Source organism: Eimeria maxima, genomic scaffold (genome assembly GCF_000499605.1).
Source record: "Eimeria maxima Weybridge genomic scaffold, Emw_scaff636, whole genome shotgun sequence".
Lineage (NCBI taxonomy): Eukaryota > Apicomplexa > Conoidasida > Eucoccidiorida > Eimeriidae > Eimeria > Eimeria maxima.
In genome coordinates this window covers 1-20,120 of record NW_013566655.1, presented here as the reverse complement: position 1 = coordinate 20,120, position 20,120 = coordinate 1, and the positions used below count along the sequence as shown (strand labels likewise).

At 48.0% G+C, this 20,120-nt stretch overlaps 5 protein-coding genes across 5 annotated transcripts; 1 reads left to right on the top strand and 4 right to left on the bottom strand.

Moving 5' to 3' along the window:
* Positions 1-588: 588 nt before the first annotated feature.
* EMWEY_00039600 (hypothetical protein) lies at positions 589-1,572 on the bottom strand (the record flags this gene model as incomplete). The annotated part of the gene is made up of 3 exons (XM_013482479.1): positions 589-753; positions 942-1,218; positions 1,463-1,572. The coding sequence occupies 3 exons, from the start codon at positions 1,570-1,572 to the stop codon at positions 589-591; spliced, it is 552 nt and encodes a 183-aa protein (XP_013337933.1).
* A 533-nt stretch (positions 1,573-2,105) lies between these two features.
* On the top strand, positions 2,106-2,929 carry EMWEY_00039590 (hypothetical protein, conserved; the record flags this gene model as incomplete). Its single annotated transcript, XM_013482478.1, has 3 exons — positions 2,106-2,381; positions 2,522-2,647; positions 2,765-2,929. The coding sequence occupies 3 exons, from the start codon at positions 2,106-2,108 to the stop codon at positions 2,927-2,929; spliced, it is 567 nt and encodes a 188-aa protein (XP_013337932.1).
* Positions 2,930-3,336: 407 nt separating this feature from the next.
* On the bottom strand, positions 3,337-13,679 carry EMWEY_00039580 (hypothetical protein, conserved; the record flags this gene model as incomplete). Its single annotated transcript, XM_013482477.1, has 27 exons — positions 3,337-3,684; positions 3,800-3,835; positions 3,934-3,966; positions 4,090-4,359; positions 4,474-4,587; positions 4,683-5,015; positions 5,260-5,472; positions 5,617-5,673; positions 5,781-6,080; positions 6,364-6,624; positions 6,746-6,772; positions 6,878-7,210; positions 7,321-7,350; positions 7,449-7,706; positions 7,950-8,204; positions 8,481-9,083; positions 9,193-9,498; positions 9,734-9,760; positions 9,877-10,167; positions 10,281-10,565; positions 10,832-10,909; positions 11,008-11,439; positions 11,540-11,629; positions 11,725-12,228; positions 12,656-12,892; positions 13,009-13,377; positions 13,488-13,679. 27 exons carry the CDS (start codon positions 13,677-13,679, stop codon positions 3,337-3,339), a joined length of 6,282 nt encoding a protein of 2,093 aa, XP_013337931.1.
* Positions 13,680-13,863: 184 nt separating this feature from the next.
* EMWEY_00039570 (hypothetical protein) lies at positions 13,864-16,706 on the bottom strand (the record flags this gene model as incomplete). Its single annotated transcript, XM_013482476.1, has 8 exons — positions 13,864-14,166; positions 14,380-14,529; positions 14,646-15,071; positions 15,206-15,517; positions 15,618-15,917; positions 16,103-16,354; positions 16,494-16,534; positions 16,652-16,706. The coding sequence occupies 8 exons, from the start codon at positions 16,704-16,706 to the stop codon at positions 13,864-13,866; spliced, it is 1,839 nt and encodes a 612-aa protein (XP_013337930.1).
* A 1,864-nt stretch (positions 16,707-18,570) lies between these two features.
* On the bottom strand, positions 18,571-19,641 carry EMWEY_00039560 (notch (DSL) domain-containing protein, putative; the record flags this gene model as incomplete). The annotated part of the gene is made up of 1 exon (XM_013482475.1): positions 18,571-19,641. One exon carries the CDS (start codon positions 19,639-19,641, stop codon positions 18,571-18,573), a length of 1,071 nt encoding a protein of 356 aa, XP_013337929.1.
* Between the last annotated feature and the right edge of the window lie 479 nt (positions 19,642-20,120).

Here is a 20,120-nt window from a genome sequence, read left to right as displayed (position 1 = left end):
GGGGGGGGGGAGGGGGTGATTGGTCTTATGTATTTTTAGATAGTGACTTGAGTTGTGGAATGGACAAAGTAACGAACTTTGCACCCCCGAGCCTGGTTCCGGCGGTTGCTCTCGGAACCGTCAATTAGAAACGGCTTTAGCCAACTAAACCGTTCTTATTTGCAATGATTCATTGAGGCCTATATACAGTGCTGGTAGTTTTTGTGAAAGCAGTAGGTTCTAGGATTTGCAGAATCAGAGCAGTGAGGTGACAAAGAACCCCTCTCTGACGTGCTGCAGTCAACATGCAGATTCATGAACAACGTACTTTGGTGGAACCGGAATTCTACTGTATGTATGTTATAGACTACTCAATGTATGCGCTATTATGGGCATTTCAAGAGCCACGTCCTTACCTTTCGCGGCGGTGGAAATACGTATGCATCTGAGAGAGCTCTCGCGGGGGTATGGACACCTCGTGGGGCGGCGGTAATACAGCCAGAACTGGAAGGCAAGCTAAGTGGACTCGCTGGCAGTGCAGGGGCGAGGCGGAAATGCAGTGGCACTTCTCTGCTCGGGAGATGCGTTGTTTTACACTTTACGTCAGTTTCACTCTGTTTGTTTGCGGCAGTGCGAGAATGCGGAACCCGCAACCAGTTGCAGCGTTTCTGTCTGGCGGCAGCTCCTTCCCAACTTCTCGGCTGAAGGGCCCACGTTCTCTGCTGAGCGGTTGGAACCCCATCGAAATGCAAAGTGAATCACCTTCGAAAGCGTCTGAGAACATGATCAGCGCGATACAAGAACTCAATGCAATGCAGACTCACCTTAGCCGGTTCGCAAAGGTGCTTGAAAATATTGGTGGCCACCAAGTGCAGGCTACTGGCGACTCGCCAGCGGTTGAACGGCTGAAAGTCAGGCCTGTGTCACCGGTTAGTAACATCGCTGCTCTTCTACATAGTTACCGCAATTGCGTTTTCCAGCAAGTTGAAAAGGACATTGACGTTGCTCGCGAGGCGCATACAGAGAACGACGACTTTGATGACTGGTGAGCTGCCAGCCCTCTTTCTCTGGGGCTGCTTTAGTAGCCTCACAGTGTGAACGCAGGGATCTAGGTGCCCACAGGGATGTGGCCTTGAAGAACGAGCACGCACTGCACGCCGCTTCTCCCGTCGCCCTTGCTTCCCCAGTTCATTGATGGTTTCAATCCTGAACTCAATTAATTCGGGTGGTTCGAACGGCCTGAGAACTCAATACAACCAAAAAAAAGAGCTGCAAACAGCTACAACACCAGAAGTCTGTTGGCACGAATTTTACCTACGGTAGCCCAAAATGCAACAGCAGAAGGCGGTTTTGCACCTTTAAATGTTCAATTGAAATAATTCAGTGGGAGTAAATGTGTTTGGAGCATCCTTTTATCTTTGATAAGAAAGTTAACAGTTTACTTTCTTAACACAAGACCTCCTGCTTTGCAGGCATTCTTTACAGGGTGCCCTCTGGGTGGAAAACATGCATTCCTACGAATCCTACTTTACAGTAAACCATATGCCTTTGCGCAATGATCAAGCTTAGTAAAACTAGCATGTTAACACTCATCGTGAAAGCAAATGAACAAACCCTATATTCTACCGTCGGCCCCACAACGCTCTGTGAGCTGGTTCAGATTTGCTCTCGGCTATGAGGCAGCTTTGATTTAGCATGGTGCATATGCAGGAAATAATCTAAGTACTGATACATGAGGCTAAGAGGAACACCACGTTGTTAGAATATCTACGCACACCGAGCGGTGGCATTCTTGTACTGTGCAACTTCATGTGACATGCGATGTTGCATGTATGTCAATGTACGCCAACGGGTACACATTTACAATGCGAAAAGGCCGAGATAAGCAAGTATTTTTCGAAAAGGCCTCTTGTATTCTAATTTCCAGGAAATTTGGTAGCCGAAGGCAGTGTGGGCGCAGCGCCGGTGCACGCCCTACCGTGCCTATCCAGCCGTCCGCTCGCGCGCAAGGGTCACCTCAAGCTTGGGTAGTCCATTACGTTCAAAGTGTATAAATTGGTTACTGGAAAAGAAACAAAAACTTTTCGGGGGAAACTGCACTAATACAGTAACGTTGTTCACCGGAAATGAGGTCTTTTGGATTTATCACGGTTGCGGTGGCAACCTTGCTGCCAGTAGCCTGCAATGGAAAGACGATCATGGACTATCTTCGCACAGATGACCGCCTGTATGAAGCCCGCGCAATTGCCGAAGAAGCAGGTATTTTGGACGACATAGATCCAAGTCGTTTTGGAACTCAGTTGACACTCATGCTCCCGTCAAATGAAGCATTTGACCAGCTCAATGCTGAGCATCCTAAGTGGCGTCAGGCGCTCATCAACAACAAGCAAAACGTTGAGACCGTGAGCTTGTAATTATAGGGGATGCAACCGATCATATCGCAGTGTTACTGATCGTATTTAGGGTTGCAGATCACCCAAGTTCTAGTATGTGGGGATATCGGTTAGTGTGCAGCTCTTCGATAGTTGTTGATTGCCTGCAGCTTATCCTCTTCGCGGCAAGCGATATGGTAGTTACCCCTGCGTCAATTAGAAGCGGCAAATGGGAGGCTGAGGGCTCCATTGTTTCACTTCTTTCCGAGACTGCCAGCATTGCCTCCGATGGCTACGTGAGGAGCGAATGAACATGGGACATTGAACAGGAATAGCAACCAAAGGAACTCCACGCACGCGAAATAACCCACTTTTGACGCACCAGATACTGAGATGTTTTGTGGCTTTTTCAGGTTTGCGTTAGCGACTACACGAGGACAGCCTCTTGCGACGACCCCGACAGCTTGCCTTGTTGCGCTATGGTAGACCTCGACAATGTCATAAAGGCGGAAGATGGATATATTTACTTGGTTGATGCTGTTATGATGCCACAAGAGATTGTCGACAAGCTTCCATGAAGCGTCGGCATTACACAGCAACGCTGTACGCTGCGAACTGGATCGTGCTGCGCTGGCACAATGGTAGCTTACATGAACTCCACGTGATCAATTCCCATACATATTGTACTACCTGCCCTCGCTGGGTATGAAGTATAGCATGCGAGAACTCTGCTTTGCTTATATAAGGTATGGTTAACTTCTGTCGTTGAAAAAGGTTCTGTAGTAGCATGGCACTATATAGCTCAACTTCGGAGCAAAAAAAACAATTTATCGTTCGGAAAAGCTGCAAAAAAGGCTGGGCCGTTCTTAGCCAGGGAAATCACGCAAGCTTTTCTGTTGCCTTCGTCTCCAAGTTTAGCCACTTGCATGGACGCAAACGTGGACCGTCACGGCTTATAAAAATTGTGCTTGTAAAAGACTTTTATTCAGTGCGAGCTTTGCCTCAAATCCTGAACACGATTAATGCGTGAGAGGAACGGGCTTTTCTGTACGAAGGACGTAGCTTGTTCCACAGGTTGACTCTTCGTTGTGACAAGCAGATAGCGAGAGCTCCTTATCAGGCTTTCCAGGGTGTCTCGCTCTGGATCAAGCGGAAGGGGGTCGTCGCAAGAAAACGGCACGTGCGGATTGGTGATGAGACATGATTGCATACTTGAAACAGCATCGAATCCGATGGCCTTTTCGACCAGTCCCCGAATAGGCCTTTTGACGGCATCAATTTCCATGCTATGCGAATGAAGGAGCTTTCTGCCTTCTGAAGTGGCCAGTTGCACCTGAGGGAAAAACGTTGCATGGGTACGACGAAAAGCTGAACAATTGATAATCGGTTCTGCATTCAAATACATATGAAGACGCTAGTTAATGTTGGACCTTGGTGTTGAGACTTACTGGGGGCTCATGGTAAAGATATTCAACTTCAAAGTCCTAAAAAACAGCAAACAGTCACGCCAATCCGTTTCACACTTGGAACTTGCAATGCGCTTAACAGACACCTAAACGACTTCATATCTATATTGGCTTACTTTTGGCTGGACGTTCGGTATCATTTCCCCAAACTGAAGACAAATCCACACAAGCAAATTCGATGTGTGATCTTTTCCTTATTTCTCTGGAGTGTACGGAACTAGCTAAGCAAGAACGTTCAATGCGGTGGGAACTAATATAGTAACTGTCCATACCTTTTGGTCCAGCTGTACTACAACCATGCAGTCTCTGCCTTTAGGGACCGGAATGTCAGCAAGCTTTGAGCCCATGACCATGTAGTATGGAAATTCTACTTTTGGAATGCAGCCTGTAGGCGTTTGAGCCCCCCAGAATATGCGGCTCCACACACCCGTCGGCGGAACATTTTTGCGGAGGAATACCCGCACCAATTGCTCCCCAACATCAGCTATATTGGCGCGTTTCTCTCCGGGGCCTTGAATAAAGAAACCGGGCACGGTGGACGCCTGGAAAACAGCAAGCAATCAAACGGAGAGGTAGCAAACCCATAACAGAAATAAATACAACGAGCTCCCAATGAATTGTAATTTGCGGACGCGTACGAACAAAAAAGAGCTTACAGGCTGCCCAGAAAGAGTTCCCCAAGTTTGCTGTGTTGGGAGCATGACACCTGCTGGATACCCCGACGGGGATGACGACCCGACCTCTTGAACACTCTGGGGTGTGCCAACGACCTGCAAGAAAACAAAAGTATGCAGCGTAACGGCTTGTGCTCGCGCTGCAATCGACTTCCGAGAATCCGACTACTGGAAGTGCTCCTAATACTCACTTGCACGCTCATTGAAATATGCTTTATCTGTGCATGCTGGGCCTCTTCCGGAACCAGCTGCCATAAGGTGACATTTGACAGAGTCTGCCGGGCATTTTCTGAAGTGCCCAGCGGTGTCTCAACGGAGAACTGAGTCCCATCTCGCTTTGTAAAAAGTGTGCGCAGTACTATACGCTGATCTGGAAGATTGGCAGCCTGCAGCATACTTCCCAATCGTTGCCCCATTCTTTTGAGAAGGTCGTTGACACTGTCCTTATCAGTCGAGCTGATAAATCGCAGGGGTAGCTTTACTTTTTGGCCTAAGATGCCGACATCTACAGAACCATCTTCCACCTGAATATCAAATACAAGTTAGGCCATTGCAAGAGACACTTTTGAGGAAGAGTGGCTGCAACGGAGCCAGTTCACTTCAACCACGCGAATGACGGAAAACCTACCGGAATCTGTCCCGCAGCCTGCAAAACGAAGGAACGCAATGGAGGAGCCAGTCAGAGTAAAGGTCAAACGAAACCTCCAGCCTTTTAAACAGACGCATGACAACTAACCTAACCGATGGCTTGGGGGGTTGAGAACTCACTTTTGATTCAACTTTGATGTCAGAGATCGAGTTTAGAGCAATATTCAGGTGAGCCATTAGTTTCTCTATTGTCTTGTCTCTGTCGAGAGGAGTAATAGGTACTGTTACTTTTCTAGCGGTGGGCCCGGCACCGGTAAATACGACGAGATACGATCCGTCGGGAACCGACCCAGCAGGCGTATTAAGGAGAGCGTCGATAGCTGCGTTAGGGTGCTGAGAAGAATTCGCAGGCAGCACAAGCTAAGGGTCTTCTCGCATGTCGATCCAAGAGACATTTATGACGCAGTGGCACTATCTAACAATGGCCTCATCTACCCATGGCCTTATTTAACTTCAACGCAAGCCTATCCGCCTGACCGCACTGCTGTGCATGCGGTGTACTGCAATTACCTTAAATGTTTTCGACCCGATTGCCTGGAATGTTTTGCACACAGGAAAACACAAAACATGGCACTCATGAGTGACGCCAAATTTTCACTAAATTGACAGGGTAGGGGACAGTTCAAACTGGTATGCTTTACCTGCGTATCAATTTGAATTGTTTGCCCCGGAGCGACATTGCTAACTTGCTTTAACGAGTGAAGAAAGGACAGAACCAATGAGAGACCGGGAGCTCCATGCATTTCTGCAATTTCTTGTAATAGACGGATAAAGTCAGAAGGGATCAACTGCTGGACAGATTCACCGCCAGGTCCAGTAATGTTAAACTTGTAGTCCGTAGGTGCTTGTCCTTTTCCTGGCACTTGGATATTCAAAAGCTTTGCGAAGTCTACTGGAGAGCCTGGCTTCTCGTCGTAAACTTCTCCATTCACTACAAAGTTCTGTTAGCGAACACACACTGCAAGGGAAACAATATTGTTAAAATATGCGTGTTCTCGCTTTAGTAGGTAAAGCAGCTAAGGTAGCTGCACTCTGGAAATATTATTTTAACGCATTTATGCCCACCATTTTCTGGGTTGGCGAAGTCTTTTTTGCAGTTGTTCCAGGAGCTGGCTGGCCCTATATCACAAGGCAAGAACGGAAAAGATTGCAGGACATTATATATGAAGAAGTGATTTGTCTAGAGCACCAAACATATACTGAATGAAGTAGCTAAGAACATACAATTAAGACAATCTCGTGAGAATCCTCGAGGTCAACAGCACCGCCAAGTCCCAAAATACTGCCGACGGTATGCCCCAAAAGCTGTGCAGCACTCAGGAGGGCTCTGTAGGCAATGCCGTCTATCACGACAGTGATATGAATGGAAGATGGGTCATCAATACCCAATGTGTTCGTAAACCACCTAACAACTTCAGTGAAAGAAGCATCCAAACGTTCTGGTTTGCTTGTGAAGGGCACGGCTGTACCCGCCATTGCAGTAATCTGAAACAGAAAGAAATATGCAAATGAAATATTGTACATAGCAGCAGAGTTCTATTCACCACTCCTACAATGCCCAAGACTTAGTTCAGGTATGTAAACCTGAAAGCGCAGCCCAACGAACCTTATATTCGGGCTTGGTCTTTTGGTGCTGCAAACGAAAGCGCACGCAAAATCAAAATAAACGAAAATGAGCCAAGCGCGCTATTAGATAGGTGGTCTTGTGAAATGCTTTTAGGTGTTGGCGATCCCTTACAATTGTAATATATGGATTATGCAGCATTTTAATAACGTTTTCCACCGGCATCGTTTCCGGAATCGCCCCATGGGCTACTGGCACTCTGGTTCCAAAGTTAACAGGATATCCATCGCTCCCGAGAGTTTCTGGGCTAAACATCTCAAGCTCAAAATGAGGCTTAACAGCTCCTGGAGGTGTTGGGCCTCCGATGCGAATGTCGGTGGAAGGAATCTTAAATCCCGTTGGGCCTTCAACGTCCCCAGTTATCTTCGTGACGAACTGGGAGAACGGAGTGCTGCCGCCGATATTCAATTGACCTAGCAGGTCGGAGAGTGTTCCAGCGTTCGTTTCCTGTTGAAGACATTAGGTCGCGCAACCATACGCTTTGGGAAATGGGTTGTTAGCTCAACCGGCCACAGCACATTAACAGTGAAAGAAGTTGATGGTTGGAGCAAACTTACGGCATAGTGTCCCGCAGGCTTCGCGATTGCCTGCACATCGTAGACAAAGCAAATTCCAAACATCTGACCGTACAAGCCCTTTGGAGCAGCATAAGTTTAATCAGGAGGGAAGCAACAGGTTTTCATACCTTAATGATGATGCGACCTAGACCCGGTATTTGTGGAGCAGGCAAGTGCTGCCACCCGTTTGGGACCATTGAGAAGTTTAACTGTGAGCCGTCTGTCATTTCCAGAATAGTTTCTAAGGTCACGCCAGGTGGCTGGCTTGCTAATAGATTGTTGATGACGTGGGCGAGCGGCTCCGTAGAAAAAATGTGTTGAGGATCAACACCGTGATGTGTCTTCATGAAAGCTGTCTTCAAGCTTTCCGGCATCACTATTTGGACCTGAAATATACGAAAAACATAAAATAATTTCGGAAGCTATTGTTAACGACGACCTCTGACGATCTAAGTAACTGGTGTCGTTTTGTCCAAATGGAGGGAAAGGAGGTTCAGGCTTACAGGAGGAAGGACGAAAACCGGCTGCAAACAAAGAGACGCAAATATATATGTACATATATCCACATCCATTGAAGGTACTACAGACAAGCGAACAGTACTGAACAGAGGGTAAGCAAGCGAACATACCTGGACTGCTCCGACAATTTGTGTGGGGCGGGTCCCTTCAAATGTTACAGAGCAAAACCTAGCAAGCTCCACCCAAGACGCGAGCCCATTCAACATCTGGCGAGTTAGGACACACTGATCCGCATTGGCGAATGTGAAAACCATTTGGTCCTCCGGATGCCCTCCTTCCAAGAGTGGCTCTATGTATTTCATGGGTTTCTCATCCCAGTGAGCGGTATAGTAGTGAGGCGTTTGCAATCGGTCAATAAGAATGACCTGAAAGAGCAGGACATAGAATTTTGCAGACAACTATACTTGCTAGATACTATATACAACAAGGGCAGATATCATATAAACTTTACTTCAAAACCTAGACAGTTTCGTTCTCACCGGTACAGCAGTCCTAGCTGGGGCGTAGTTTGGAGTTGTTCCCTGCAAGCATGGGATGCGCATGTGCTAACTGGACTATCGTATGCTCCATAGTGAACGGTCAAGCCAGTTATTCGCTTTCTAGTTGTTTCGAATCTTCTTGCAATTGCTTCACTGACTCACCGGGCTGAATGTGGAAACCAAAATATCTCCGTCCAATAAGTCAATAGGGATTCCACACAGCTTAGCAGCTTCCTCCTTGTTCTTCAAGTTAAGGAACTGTTGAAGAGTAATTCCATGACAGTAGAAGTATCTTCCATTGCCTGCTGGGGCTTGAACATATACGAGTTCGCCGGTTGGTGAAGGCGGTTTACTCAGGTTGAAGACAAGATCAAAGCTATTATGTAAATCTGGCATGCGAGAGAAACCCGGGATCCCAACAGTCTGATGAATCGGATTAGTAAATGCCTTCCCAGTTTCTTCTTGTTCTAGATCAGGGTAAAAGTTGAATTCTCCAGTTGTGCCTCGGGGTGGCATTGCTGTGCCAGGATCAATTCTTGTGCCCCAGCGCTCCGGCTCGGTGCCGAAGTAATTGATATTAGTGTTAATGCTACCGGATGGAGTCGGTACTCTTTGAACAAACGTGGATCCAGGTACATTAATTCCAGGCTGTTGAACTAGGTTAAAATAGATATCGCTTGGGAGGATGCCAGAAATTGGCGAGCCAGGTCGCCTAAACGTGTAGCCAAGTGGCAGGTCATTTTGGAAGGAAACGACTGGTGTACCCTGTTGGGTGCATCACACACACGGTCACACCCAATAACATATGTTGGAATATTCCTTCTAGAAAAATAAGCAAATGGCTGGCATCACAGTGGAAGATTGCTTTATTTACCGGTTGAGATGGAGGATACATTGCCGTCTGGCTGCCTTCAATCCAGACAAACGGAGACGCCAAACCGCGCAGATCTTGGAACTTCAAGTTGCACCATTGAAGAACTTTTTCCCACGTTGTGGCCTTAAAGTCATCTGCTGTGCGGATGCTGCAAGGTTTACCACTTATTTGTTGGTTAGGGCTGTACAAGCTATATGTTAAGGAGTACTCGCCATTGGGCAATTCTACATTTAGAGGTGTTTGAGGATTTCCATGGGCAGAGATGTTGCGAAACACCCTAGCTCCGTTGGCCCTGGCAATGTCCAGCTGCAAAAAGACACGCATCGAAAAGGTCAGTACCTTGTATATTTAAGCAGCGACACAGATGCTTCGACGCTAGGAATCGAGCGTTGGCAGCCTTTTACCAACGTACCGTTACCACTCCTTCGCGCTGCAAAATAACACGCAGAGGCAAACAACAAGCTTTAGGTGGAAAAAACTGTAAAAACATAAAGGTAGAGTGCTACTGTTAAGAAGGGGAACGAACAGCTGGTCGGCTCACCAGTAGCACCTTGTCCTGATCAGTTGGCTGCAGAAACACACGACAGGACACCCATTGGATATATTTGGTTGCAGCATGTGCGCTTGTGAGGCCGAGTGCAACTCTATAAAGTGGGGCATGCCATTGTTTGCAAGTTTGCTTACTTCATGTAGAACTGTGATATTTAGCCTGCCAGTAAGCCTGGCGACCTCATCAGCCGGAACACCAAGTATCGACAAAATTTCCCGAACAAGGGCAGCATTTCGAGGTCTGTCACTCTGTAAAAGGGTTCGTATCTGGCGGATATGGTCTGGTGTCATCCTTCCTTCATGCTTGGCAAACTTCCACCTTATATTTTTGTCATCGTGCACGTTCGCAAATACAACAGCAAGACGTTCCAGGTATCGTCTGTTCTTCTCTGGGTCTCCGTGCGCACGGTTCCACAGACGGAAACCCTGAGTGCATAACCCACGCCAAAAACTCCAATAGCCATTTGAGACTGTGCTATCCCTGACCAACAGTGTGTGGACCCAACAAACCGCAAGATAAGGTGAGAGCCAAATCTTACTGAAGGTGGCGGAGATTTGATCCCAAGTTCGAATTGAAATGGTCGCCTATTGGTCATTGCTCTCTGAAGCCCGGGACAGATCTTGAGGAGCTTTTCCATGTTGTTTATGTATTCAAGGAGATCTCCGAATGTGGAAACTTGGCACCTGCTTTTCCTGTTGGAAGGATTTTCCTCCGTTTCGTTGCGAACAATGAGTTGGATTTTTGTGTCGCTCAAAGGACCAAATCCCCTCATACGTGACAACCACGGGCCCAACAAGCTCCTCCAATGTGAAGGATCAGCCACCTGAGGACGGCAAAGTGCGACTATATAGGCCCCTTTTGACTTGCTTGATTTATTGGGCGTGATCTATCCAACAATGCGTGTTTGAACAACTTATGAACCACTTACGTGAACTGAGAAGAGAAGCGCCTTCTGTGAAGGAAAGGACAGCGTACAGCATAAACGGAGTTTTACTGGACAGGGCACAAAATCTGAATAACCTGGAGACTGCCAGGAAGTAAGGTAACTCTAATTCAGACCAGTGCAAAATGTGCGGACGTGGGACGCACTTCTCCCGCTGCAGCTTCGGCCTTTTCCTTCAGTTTTGCTTCACCCTCCGCTTTAATATCCTCCACCGTACGCTTCCACTGAGGTTGCACACGAAGACAGGCATGGTTAATTTATAGTCGCTAGACTTGAGTTAACTTGGGTAGTGGCGGAAAAGATAGTTGACTTAGCATCTTACTCCAAACATGATCATCCGCGCTTTTTCAGGAGAAATCTGGCGAAGGTTTTCAATCGATATTCGCAGCTTCTCGCCTGAAGTGGTGAGAAGGAAAACCAAGTCATTTTCTCCATAGCCACCACGTGCAGTTAGTACGCGAGCAAGTTCAGCGGGGGTGACGCCAATGGACCCATCGCTACGCGAGCAAACTACTTGAAGCGCAACTTTAAGTGCAGGCAGCCCTCCCTTGGTTGCGTCCACAACAACACGCGGGTATCCTTCAAATGTGAAGAAGGATTTAGGTATGGCATATAGTTTTGAAAGCTGAGATACGACACTGCGTTTCCCTCCAATCGTCAATCCTGTGGCAAAGTCTGCTGGTAAATCGACATTGACGCCGGTGTCGGAAGATGACTCTTCGTTTTCAACGTCAAATACAACCTTGACATTCACCTGAGGAGGCCAAAGTTTTGAAAAGCACCCAACTGTATTAGACAAACTCTTTTATGTACTAGTTCCTGGCGTTCTGTGTTTTCGGTACTCCGCTGCGTACCTTGACTTGGGCAGCCGCTTTTTCTGCCTTCTTTTCAGCTTTTGCTTTGTGCTTCATGCGTTTTCTTTCCTCCCGTCGTTCTTCCATGCCCTGAGACACGTGATCCACAAACAGTGGGGGTTGGGTGCTCGAAAAATGGCGTACAGTCAGCATTAAGCCCGCGGTTAGAGCAACCGGAAGCTTACCAGCACTCGGAATGTAATCTCGTAGACGTTGGCAAAGTCCATCACTGCAGCTTCTGGTGACTGGCGAGTGGCCAAGTGATATACTTTCCAAAATTCGTCGGAAAGTTTTAACTCAGGATTTCGTATGGGTACTGTCAAGTCTCTCTCGACTCCCTTTTCTTTAACGTAGAAGAATGTGAGGGATGCTGGTATCGCCCACTTTGTTTCCTTCGCCAGAATCATTTTTATTTTTCGCCTGATCGCCTGAATCAAATCGTAGTCTTCAGCTGTTTTACCTGGCTTGGCCCTCAAGCTCTCAACTTGTCCCTTGAGTTTTGCAATCTCAGCTTGCGAAGTAGCCACATCGGGCAGGTTCAACTGTGTCAGCACATCAGGCCGAGACGCGGCTATATATTTCCTTATAATTGCAAGCAGATCACGGAGCTTGACGGGACGAACGAGGTCTGCTCCTCTCAAAGTTTGCTCCATAAAACGTTGTACTTCATCAACATGTGCGCTCCGCATCTGTCCACACAATCACCACTCAGGTTCGTAATGTTCATCCAAAACACTACACCTTCTGTTATCTTCTGCTTAATAGTGGAGATGCATTGAACAAAAGACCTCAACTTACGTCGGCAGCATTGCACTGTTTTTCCCATCTTTCGGCACGATCCGAAATGCCTTTGATCTTCCCGCAAAATACAGTATGCATTGAAACAACCAGGCATTTATTCCTTTCCACGTCTGGGCGGTAGCATGTGGTGAATCTTCCAGCAGGTGTCTCTAAGGTTATTTGAAGGCCCTGAAGCGAGCATAGCAGTGGGCGTTCATCGAAATATGCAAGTGTCTTGTTGCAACCATACAGCTTAAAAGGCGAAACTAAACGCATCTAGAGTTAGAACACCGTGAACCCCGGCAACATTCAGGTGGCACACAAAACGAATCTTACCTTACGCAGCTGTTCCACTGCTTCTTTAACTCCTACGTAAACCGGAGAATCCGGCCGCACTGTAATCGGGTTTCCGTTATCGTCAAACAATGAAAGGCTTGTCTTTTCCCTGTCGAATTGCCGGTATCTGTGGAAGAAACTGTCTGAAGCTGCACCCCAAGACTCTCCAGGACGGACCGGAACATTGTGGGCTTCTTGGCCTCCCTCAGGCGTGGAAACAACGAACTCCAGGCTACCCTGTAGAAGTAAGCAGCCCATATAACAATCACGTTTGCCGATGCTGATGCCAAACTAGAAAGCCAAGTACAGCAGACTGCGGACAATCTCCACAAGGGCTACCCTGCATACCTCACCTCTACGAACATATTCTTAATTGGTAGGGTCAAGAGATGATAGGGTAGTTGGAGTTCAGTAGGGTCCAATGTCTTCCAATTAGGTGTGTGGATAAGGGGCCTGATAACATCAATTAGTCTAATCTGCTCGCCACCCTCCACTTCAATGATGATTTTGCTGAAGAGCGAAATGCGATCTTCGACAGGCATACTGTCAAGGTTTACAGGCAGCTGCAAATCTGGTATATGCTTTTTGAGCCACTGTTGGATAACCGTGAAAGGTCCCGTAAGAGCTGCAGTCCCTGGCCGCAAAGGGATGTTCACTGCCCCTCCTGTTTTGTGGGGTCCATTTGCATCTGTAAACGTGTCTTGGTCACCAAGAATTGGGAACTACAACACACAAAAGACACATGCTTCGGTGTACAGGAGTCACCGCTTAAAGGAATTGCGCGGGTTGGATTGACCAGTGCATTTACTTAAATTGTGTCAGTGCGGCATACCTGAGGGTGCCAGATAACCTTTACTTTTCCAGGTGTTTCATGGTACCAGCTTTCTGGAATGTATCCATGCGGCAGAGCACTGGCTTCTGGCTTGCCTGCGTGCTGGACGTAAGGAAACTCCATGGTCGGCACTTTGTTCTTCAGGAATGGCTTTTGGAAGTCGACCAACAATTCCGGAAATTTCTCGTTCATTTTTACCCTGGATGTTACTGTTTTTATAGTGGGTTTTCTTTCTCGACCTTCCCGGTCAAATTTTGGGATTTCCACAGTGCTCCGTAGTAAATGCTGGAACGCAAATGGCAACACGTATACGCGCAACGGGGTGTGGAGGCCTCCCTACCCGAAGGCTAGTTAGTTCTAAATCACATTAAACGCTTTAAAGGCCTACCGTTGCGCTAAAATAGAGGGCAAGAGATTCGCCTCTCCTATGAGCCTCCGAAAATATGGCGCCTAGACGTCTGCACTCGGCGGAAGAACCCTTGAAGTTAAGCTGCTGTCTGTTGGCCGTCTTGAGTTCCGGCTCACGCTGAATTACATTGGCTACGCCAGTTATGGTCTCGAACCTTAATCCTTTGGCGTTAATAATGTTGCATCCACTCGGAGATTCCGCCGTTTGACGTGCCTTCTTCAGAAGGGACTTGATTACAATTGTGTTTCGTCTGGTGATTGGAATTTCGTACTGAAACATACACCATGGTTGTACACCTTCAGGAGTTTCCAAAATAAATATTGATTGTACTGATCGAGGCACACTCGCTCCGAAATTAAGGGTGATATCGTTTAGAACGAATGACGGGTCTTCGGTGGCCAGGTGCGCCAGTAGATGGAGAAGTGAGGGGAATTTTTCCACGAATTCTGCTACCAGCGGATACACCTTCCCGTTTATGCTTACGCTCAGCAGAGCACCGTGCTTTTCAGGCTCTTTAGGAGCCAGAGTCGCTCGCAAGTCGGGGTAGCGTTTTTCTATTTTGTTCCACTCGCGCAATGGGCTAATTATGTGGGTAGCTGCAGTTCCTCCAGGGAAAACGATCTTTGCCACTAACTGTGAAAAAGGCACACATAGACATCGAAAGAATAGATTTGGAGCCTCTATAGTGCAGACGGTGTGTCATGTGATGGGTGGGTTTTAGGGGATAGCTCGCAAGAGGCTTCACCTACCGCTGGTGAAAATTGTCCCGCTACGTAGTCGGGAACCTTTTCCACTGGAGTCGTACGAGTTCCAAAGAGGGAAAGATTGTCTGGTTGCTTATTTGCACCGAACGGCTGGCCAGTATGATCAAAGAAAAGGATTGGGGGGGCTCCAGAAGCGTACCCAGGGCCAAAAAGCCTTGAAAAATTTAGTTGGCCAGGGGTGACTCCAGTAGCACCAGGCTGCTGTCCTTTTACCCAGAGCTCATATTGCTCTTCGGGTGACAGCCCAAACCATGTTGTAGGCACACTAAATCTTTCTGTTTTTAACCCAGGTAGTGTCCCTGCAAAGGAACTGACGGAAGTGTGTCCCTTTGCTGACTCGTCGACCAATCCCTTCAGTTTCAGCAGAGTCGGCCAAGTGAGGTCGTCAACATAAGGAATCTCAATGGTGGCCTGCAAAGGAGTGTCCACAAAAAGCCAGTGTCCAGGTTAGTTTGCTAGCATGCCCTTCTGGAACCGGCTAAGCATACATGTGGTGGAACTATGGAGCTGTAATTTTGCTCAAATCAGGGTGAAATTTAGCTTACGTTCCTTTCCAGGTCCCCAGTCACCGACAAAATAGGCTCTTTTCTTGCAGCGACTTTTTGCAACCACTGCAGAGCCTGCTCCTCGCCTTGGACCTCGAACCGCTGCTTTTCCGCACCAACCAACCTCATCCGGATTATTTGGAAAGCCCCTCCTTGCCTGAGGAGGGGGGGATGCGCGTTTGCTGCCAGCCAGTCTTTGAGTTCCGTGAGCGATTTAAATTGCAGCAGGGTCTCCTTCGAAATTGTGGCAGTTACACTGTCGACGCTCTCTCGGGTACCCACCACGTGCTTGAAGTTAAGTTTAAAGGTAACCTGATCACAATCAAAGAGTCAGATAATTTTTCAATAAGGCGAAATCTCGAACAAGTAGCACTGGAAGAGAACTTGAGTGAAGTGTGAGTTACAAACGCACCGATGGCTTGCTAGCAGCAGCATTGTAACTGGATTCCAGTCTCAGCTTCAATTTTCCAGCTGTGGGAGAAGTGGCCTCCCATGTAAGATCAAACCGGGCTTCTGGATTTGCAGCTAGTGCGGACAGGTCCTGAAGTAACTTCGTCTTTTCTGCTGTTGTCGTAGTAAGGTTAAAGACGGCAACGGCGGCACCCCGTTTGAATGCTGCAACTTGGACCACCTTTGCCCCCTGAATGATGGACGTGCTGACCGATATCGTGACTCCTCTCAGGACCGTAGTACCTTGCTCAAATTCCGTTGCCTGAAAACAAATGTAAACTGGCATCGTATGGGATCAGAAACCACCGTTGCGCCCAGTTATGTCCAAGATTACGAGCTGAATTTTCCAAAACATGTTGCAGCGCAGTGGGAAACCCGCATGCACACGGGCCTAAAGCGGAAATTCACGGAAAGTCGCGTGATCATTTGCAGTGGCTTATTCAGTACCGGCGATTGCCGTGAAGAGGAATCCCCAGCTGGTTGTGCAGCACCCTCCCCAGCAGACTCTGACACCCTTGGTAGTTGTCCGCCACCGTCTGCTGCGAATTCTGAACCCTCTTCTCGAGGTGTATCAGCGGCACTTTGAATCAGACTTATCGGTGAAGGGTTGACGAGTGGCGCCATTTGCGCCTCCCCAAGGACAACCTCATGGGAGAAAAAGGACTCCAATGGAGTGAAATCCGCAGACCACGCTGTTACCTGGAAAATACGCAACCAATTAATGCAGTGAATTCAAAGAATCCCCGAGTGCTCTGGCACGTGTTACTTCTGTCGGCACTTTTGCCAGCACTACGCAGAAGCCAAAAATATCACTACCCAGCAAAATATGTGCGCACACCTCAGTATTGGCAGAGATTTCTGCTTCGTCCGTGGTATATCCTGAAATATCACATACACAGCTGTTCCGAATCGAGGAATGACAGGACAAAGTTTTCCACGTTGTCAATTTGCTCCATAAGGCAACAGCACAATGCAAAGTATCACTACTTTCCTTACCTTGTAGATGCTCAGCTCTGGTAGATGCAGCTAAGGCCACGAGTATGCCGAACATTACCGTAACCGAACTCTTTTTCTCGAATGAGCGGTGGCTTCGCATCTTACACGCTTGTCCCGGGCTCGAGTCCAACATGCATTGTGGATGGTAATGAGTTGCACTGAGTGTGGGGAAAGACCCCATTTTGCTGGGGAGGTTCTTAACCCCCTCACATTGTGGAGCCATTCGGCAGGGCTCCTCAAGATACTTCTCTGGGGTGAAAGCGGGGCGGGAAATCGCCGACCAACTAAAAGAATCCCCCTACTTTCCTTTGGAAATGTATTTGTCAACTTCAGAAATACAAAAAGAAACAGCCAGACAAAAGAAGATCTGGTGTTGAAGCCCTTGACCAGCAAGCTCACCGAGTTCGGCTTGGTGGCCCTCACAGGGTTTTCCGTTCAGAGGGTTTATCTTTCGCTCGGCAGCTGTATCTATGCTGTAGTAAGCTCAAAACAAGCGATTACTTTCCAAAACAAACTGTACCTCAAAAAATCAATTTCTCTGCTCGAAGGAGGCAATACAGCTTTAGAGAGACAGATCACTCTGACAGTGTGGCTTGTGAAGTCCCGAAGTATGTTCGCCCCCTGTAGGCGGCACGAAATATGTCCAAGTTGTTAATTGAATGGCTTCGAAAATCCAAATATATAATATGATGCTCAAATAATAATGTATTGTGGGAGGAGGTCTGCTGGTTTGCAGCCAGCCAATGACGCGGCAACCGCGCTGGGGCCCCTGGGCCGATGGTTTGGACAGCGGCCAAACCACTACAGCGACCGCCAAGCTCCGATATTTCCCATTGCCTCCAATGGAACCCAAATAAGTGTGGTATTCAATAACAGTTCATTCATGCAGTTACATATCTTTTTATACGTAAATAATAAAATCCACTGGCGCTTCTTGCTCTTTCAGTGCTGACTTCCGTCCCCATCCGCAAGACAGCGGCGGCGAGCGGGGCAGTCAGCTAGATAAAAGCGTCATCTAGATGCAGAGTCAATTTATTTATTCAAAGACATACTTTTCCATTGCTATGTCCAGCTGGCGGGGGAAAGGCTCTATTGGGAATCACTAGACACTTACTATCTGGCGCGACCGAGGCCAGCCTCGACGCGGCCATAGCCCTACAACTGCACTTACTGTCATTCAACTTTGTGAAAAAAGACACTACCTTTTTGCATATAAGCTAAGCATATGAAGTTATGTATTCCTTTTGCTTTATGGATAGCGAATTCGTTTTCCGACAGCCTATGTGTGCCTGCACACTTTAGGCCTTTGTGACCCGAGTAGGCTCGCACAGTTCCATGACTCTAGAAATCGGCATTACACGTATTCGTCTATATCCCCAATAAACACAAGCCCAATCTTGGAGGTAATTCTGAGCTCCTCATATTCATCGGGATTTCCGTTGACCGCAGTGTTTGCACTTGCACATCAAACTATTGTTGGTTCAGCCAGGAATCTGATAAGCATGCATATGCATATCCATATCAGTCACGCTGGGGATAGCCAACCATCTTCGAGTAAAGTATAATATCGCTGTAAAACCGCTGTAGCAATAGGAGGCAAAAGTGTATATCATGAGCCCTGCCCAGAGGAACAAGCGCTTTCAGTCGAGGAAAGCTAGATCCCAAATCAAAGAAAAAGTGCTGAAAGTTGGGTGCGTTGCACTTCCTGATGTTCGCGTTTTATAGTTTCTGCTGGAATCGCTGGCGACTTGTCAGCGTGAACAGTTGCCTCTCCACTGCGCTGACGCTACGCTTTCACTACATGAGGAAAATGCAGCAGGCCATGCATGCAGTGTCAATAACCATTTGCTGGTACAACTTCTTCTCGGTTAAATGCAACAACAACACAATTTTGCGGGCGTGCAAGCCTGGAATGTCGCTTACTGGTCATACTGCGGCCCTATGCCCTTAGCCGCCTGTTCCACTTCGAACTCCGTTCCCTCACAGTCACCCCCGTCCCACCTGCTTGGTTTGTTGTAGCAGTTAGCATCGCAGTGTCCATCCCCTATCCACTCCTTGGCACAGAACTGGTACACAGCTTCAGGCTCTACCGAATAGTCTATTTCCACAACTGCAGTGATATTATCGCAGTCCCCATTGTCATACCCACATGCAGCATTATTGCATTGTTTGTCACAGACACCGTTGCCAATCATCCACAGTCGGCAAGTGGAATCACATACTTCTAAGGTTCCATTTTCCTTGCGCATTGCTTGCAACGTAGCGTTTGTCGTGCTGGCGCAATCCCCTTTGTCATAAGCGCACTCGGGTGTATCGCATTCGCGGTCACAGTCGCCGTCTCCTAACCAGGACTTGGAGCACTTAGCGTTACACATGTCTAGACATTCGCCTCCGTCGAAAAGACACTCAGGCACGTTGCACTCTGGTGTGCATGATCCGTTCACAAGTAGCCTGCGTTCACACTTACACTCCGGCAGCTGAAGACGGTGCTGCTGGAATTGTCTCAGCTTCTGCTGGAGTGCCCGGCGCTCCACTGCATCCACACCCTGCTCCCTCCATCTTGAGCAGTCACCTCGATCCCAGTTGCACGCCGCTACATAGCATGCAGCATCGCAGTAGCCGTCACCTTCCCAAGAAGGCTTGCAATCTCCCGAACACCATCCTAGACAGTCCCCTTCGTCAAAGCCGCAAGCCTCCGTATTGCAAGCGCTGTCACACCAGCCGTCTCCAAGCCAGTCCTTCTTGCACCCGCGACTGCACTGAGACCTTTGTTGTTTCTTCTTCGCGTTCTCGTCATCTCCGTTTTCCTCCTGGTTCCGTTGCACTGCAGTAGTGGAAGTATTCAAATCACGGTTGACAACTTCATTTCGCCGCCTCTCTAGCAGGCCTAGAGCCCCTTCCCTTTCAAGAGAAAGATCATTGTTTAGAATCCCCACCTCCGAAGTGGTTTGCTGCTGTCCCTGTTGGTGAACAGGCACGACAAAAGTCATAACCAGGACCAGAGCAGTGCCCTAGCAGCGGCGAGCAGGTGGAAGGGTAGCAGGCCCTACCAAGAAATCTTCGCACGAACTAGATGACAGGGAGAGCTGTGGGACAACTTAAAAAGCTGAACTATTGTACTTAATGCGCAACAACCCCCATGTCGTCCGTTGATCTTTCTTTTTTGTGCTGGCTTACCATGACACTTGCAGATGAGTTGACAGTCCCAGATCTTTGGCGTAGCCCATGTGCCCTCCCTCCTAGTATGCTTTCCGATGCTGCTGCGGTTTCGCAGTATCCTGTTCACCGACGACACACTGGAAGCACTCTGTAAAGGAAGTGCCACTGCAACGGATGGGCATCTGGTCAGGGAAATAATGCAGTTTGCAGCTGTATAGTCCTCCCCAAACTACTAAAAGCTGCAGCAATGTACGCTGAAGACAAGATTTCTAACCGCGGATTAGGAGGGAGGCGTGGGAGGGGGGGGGGG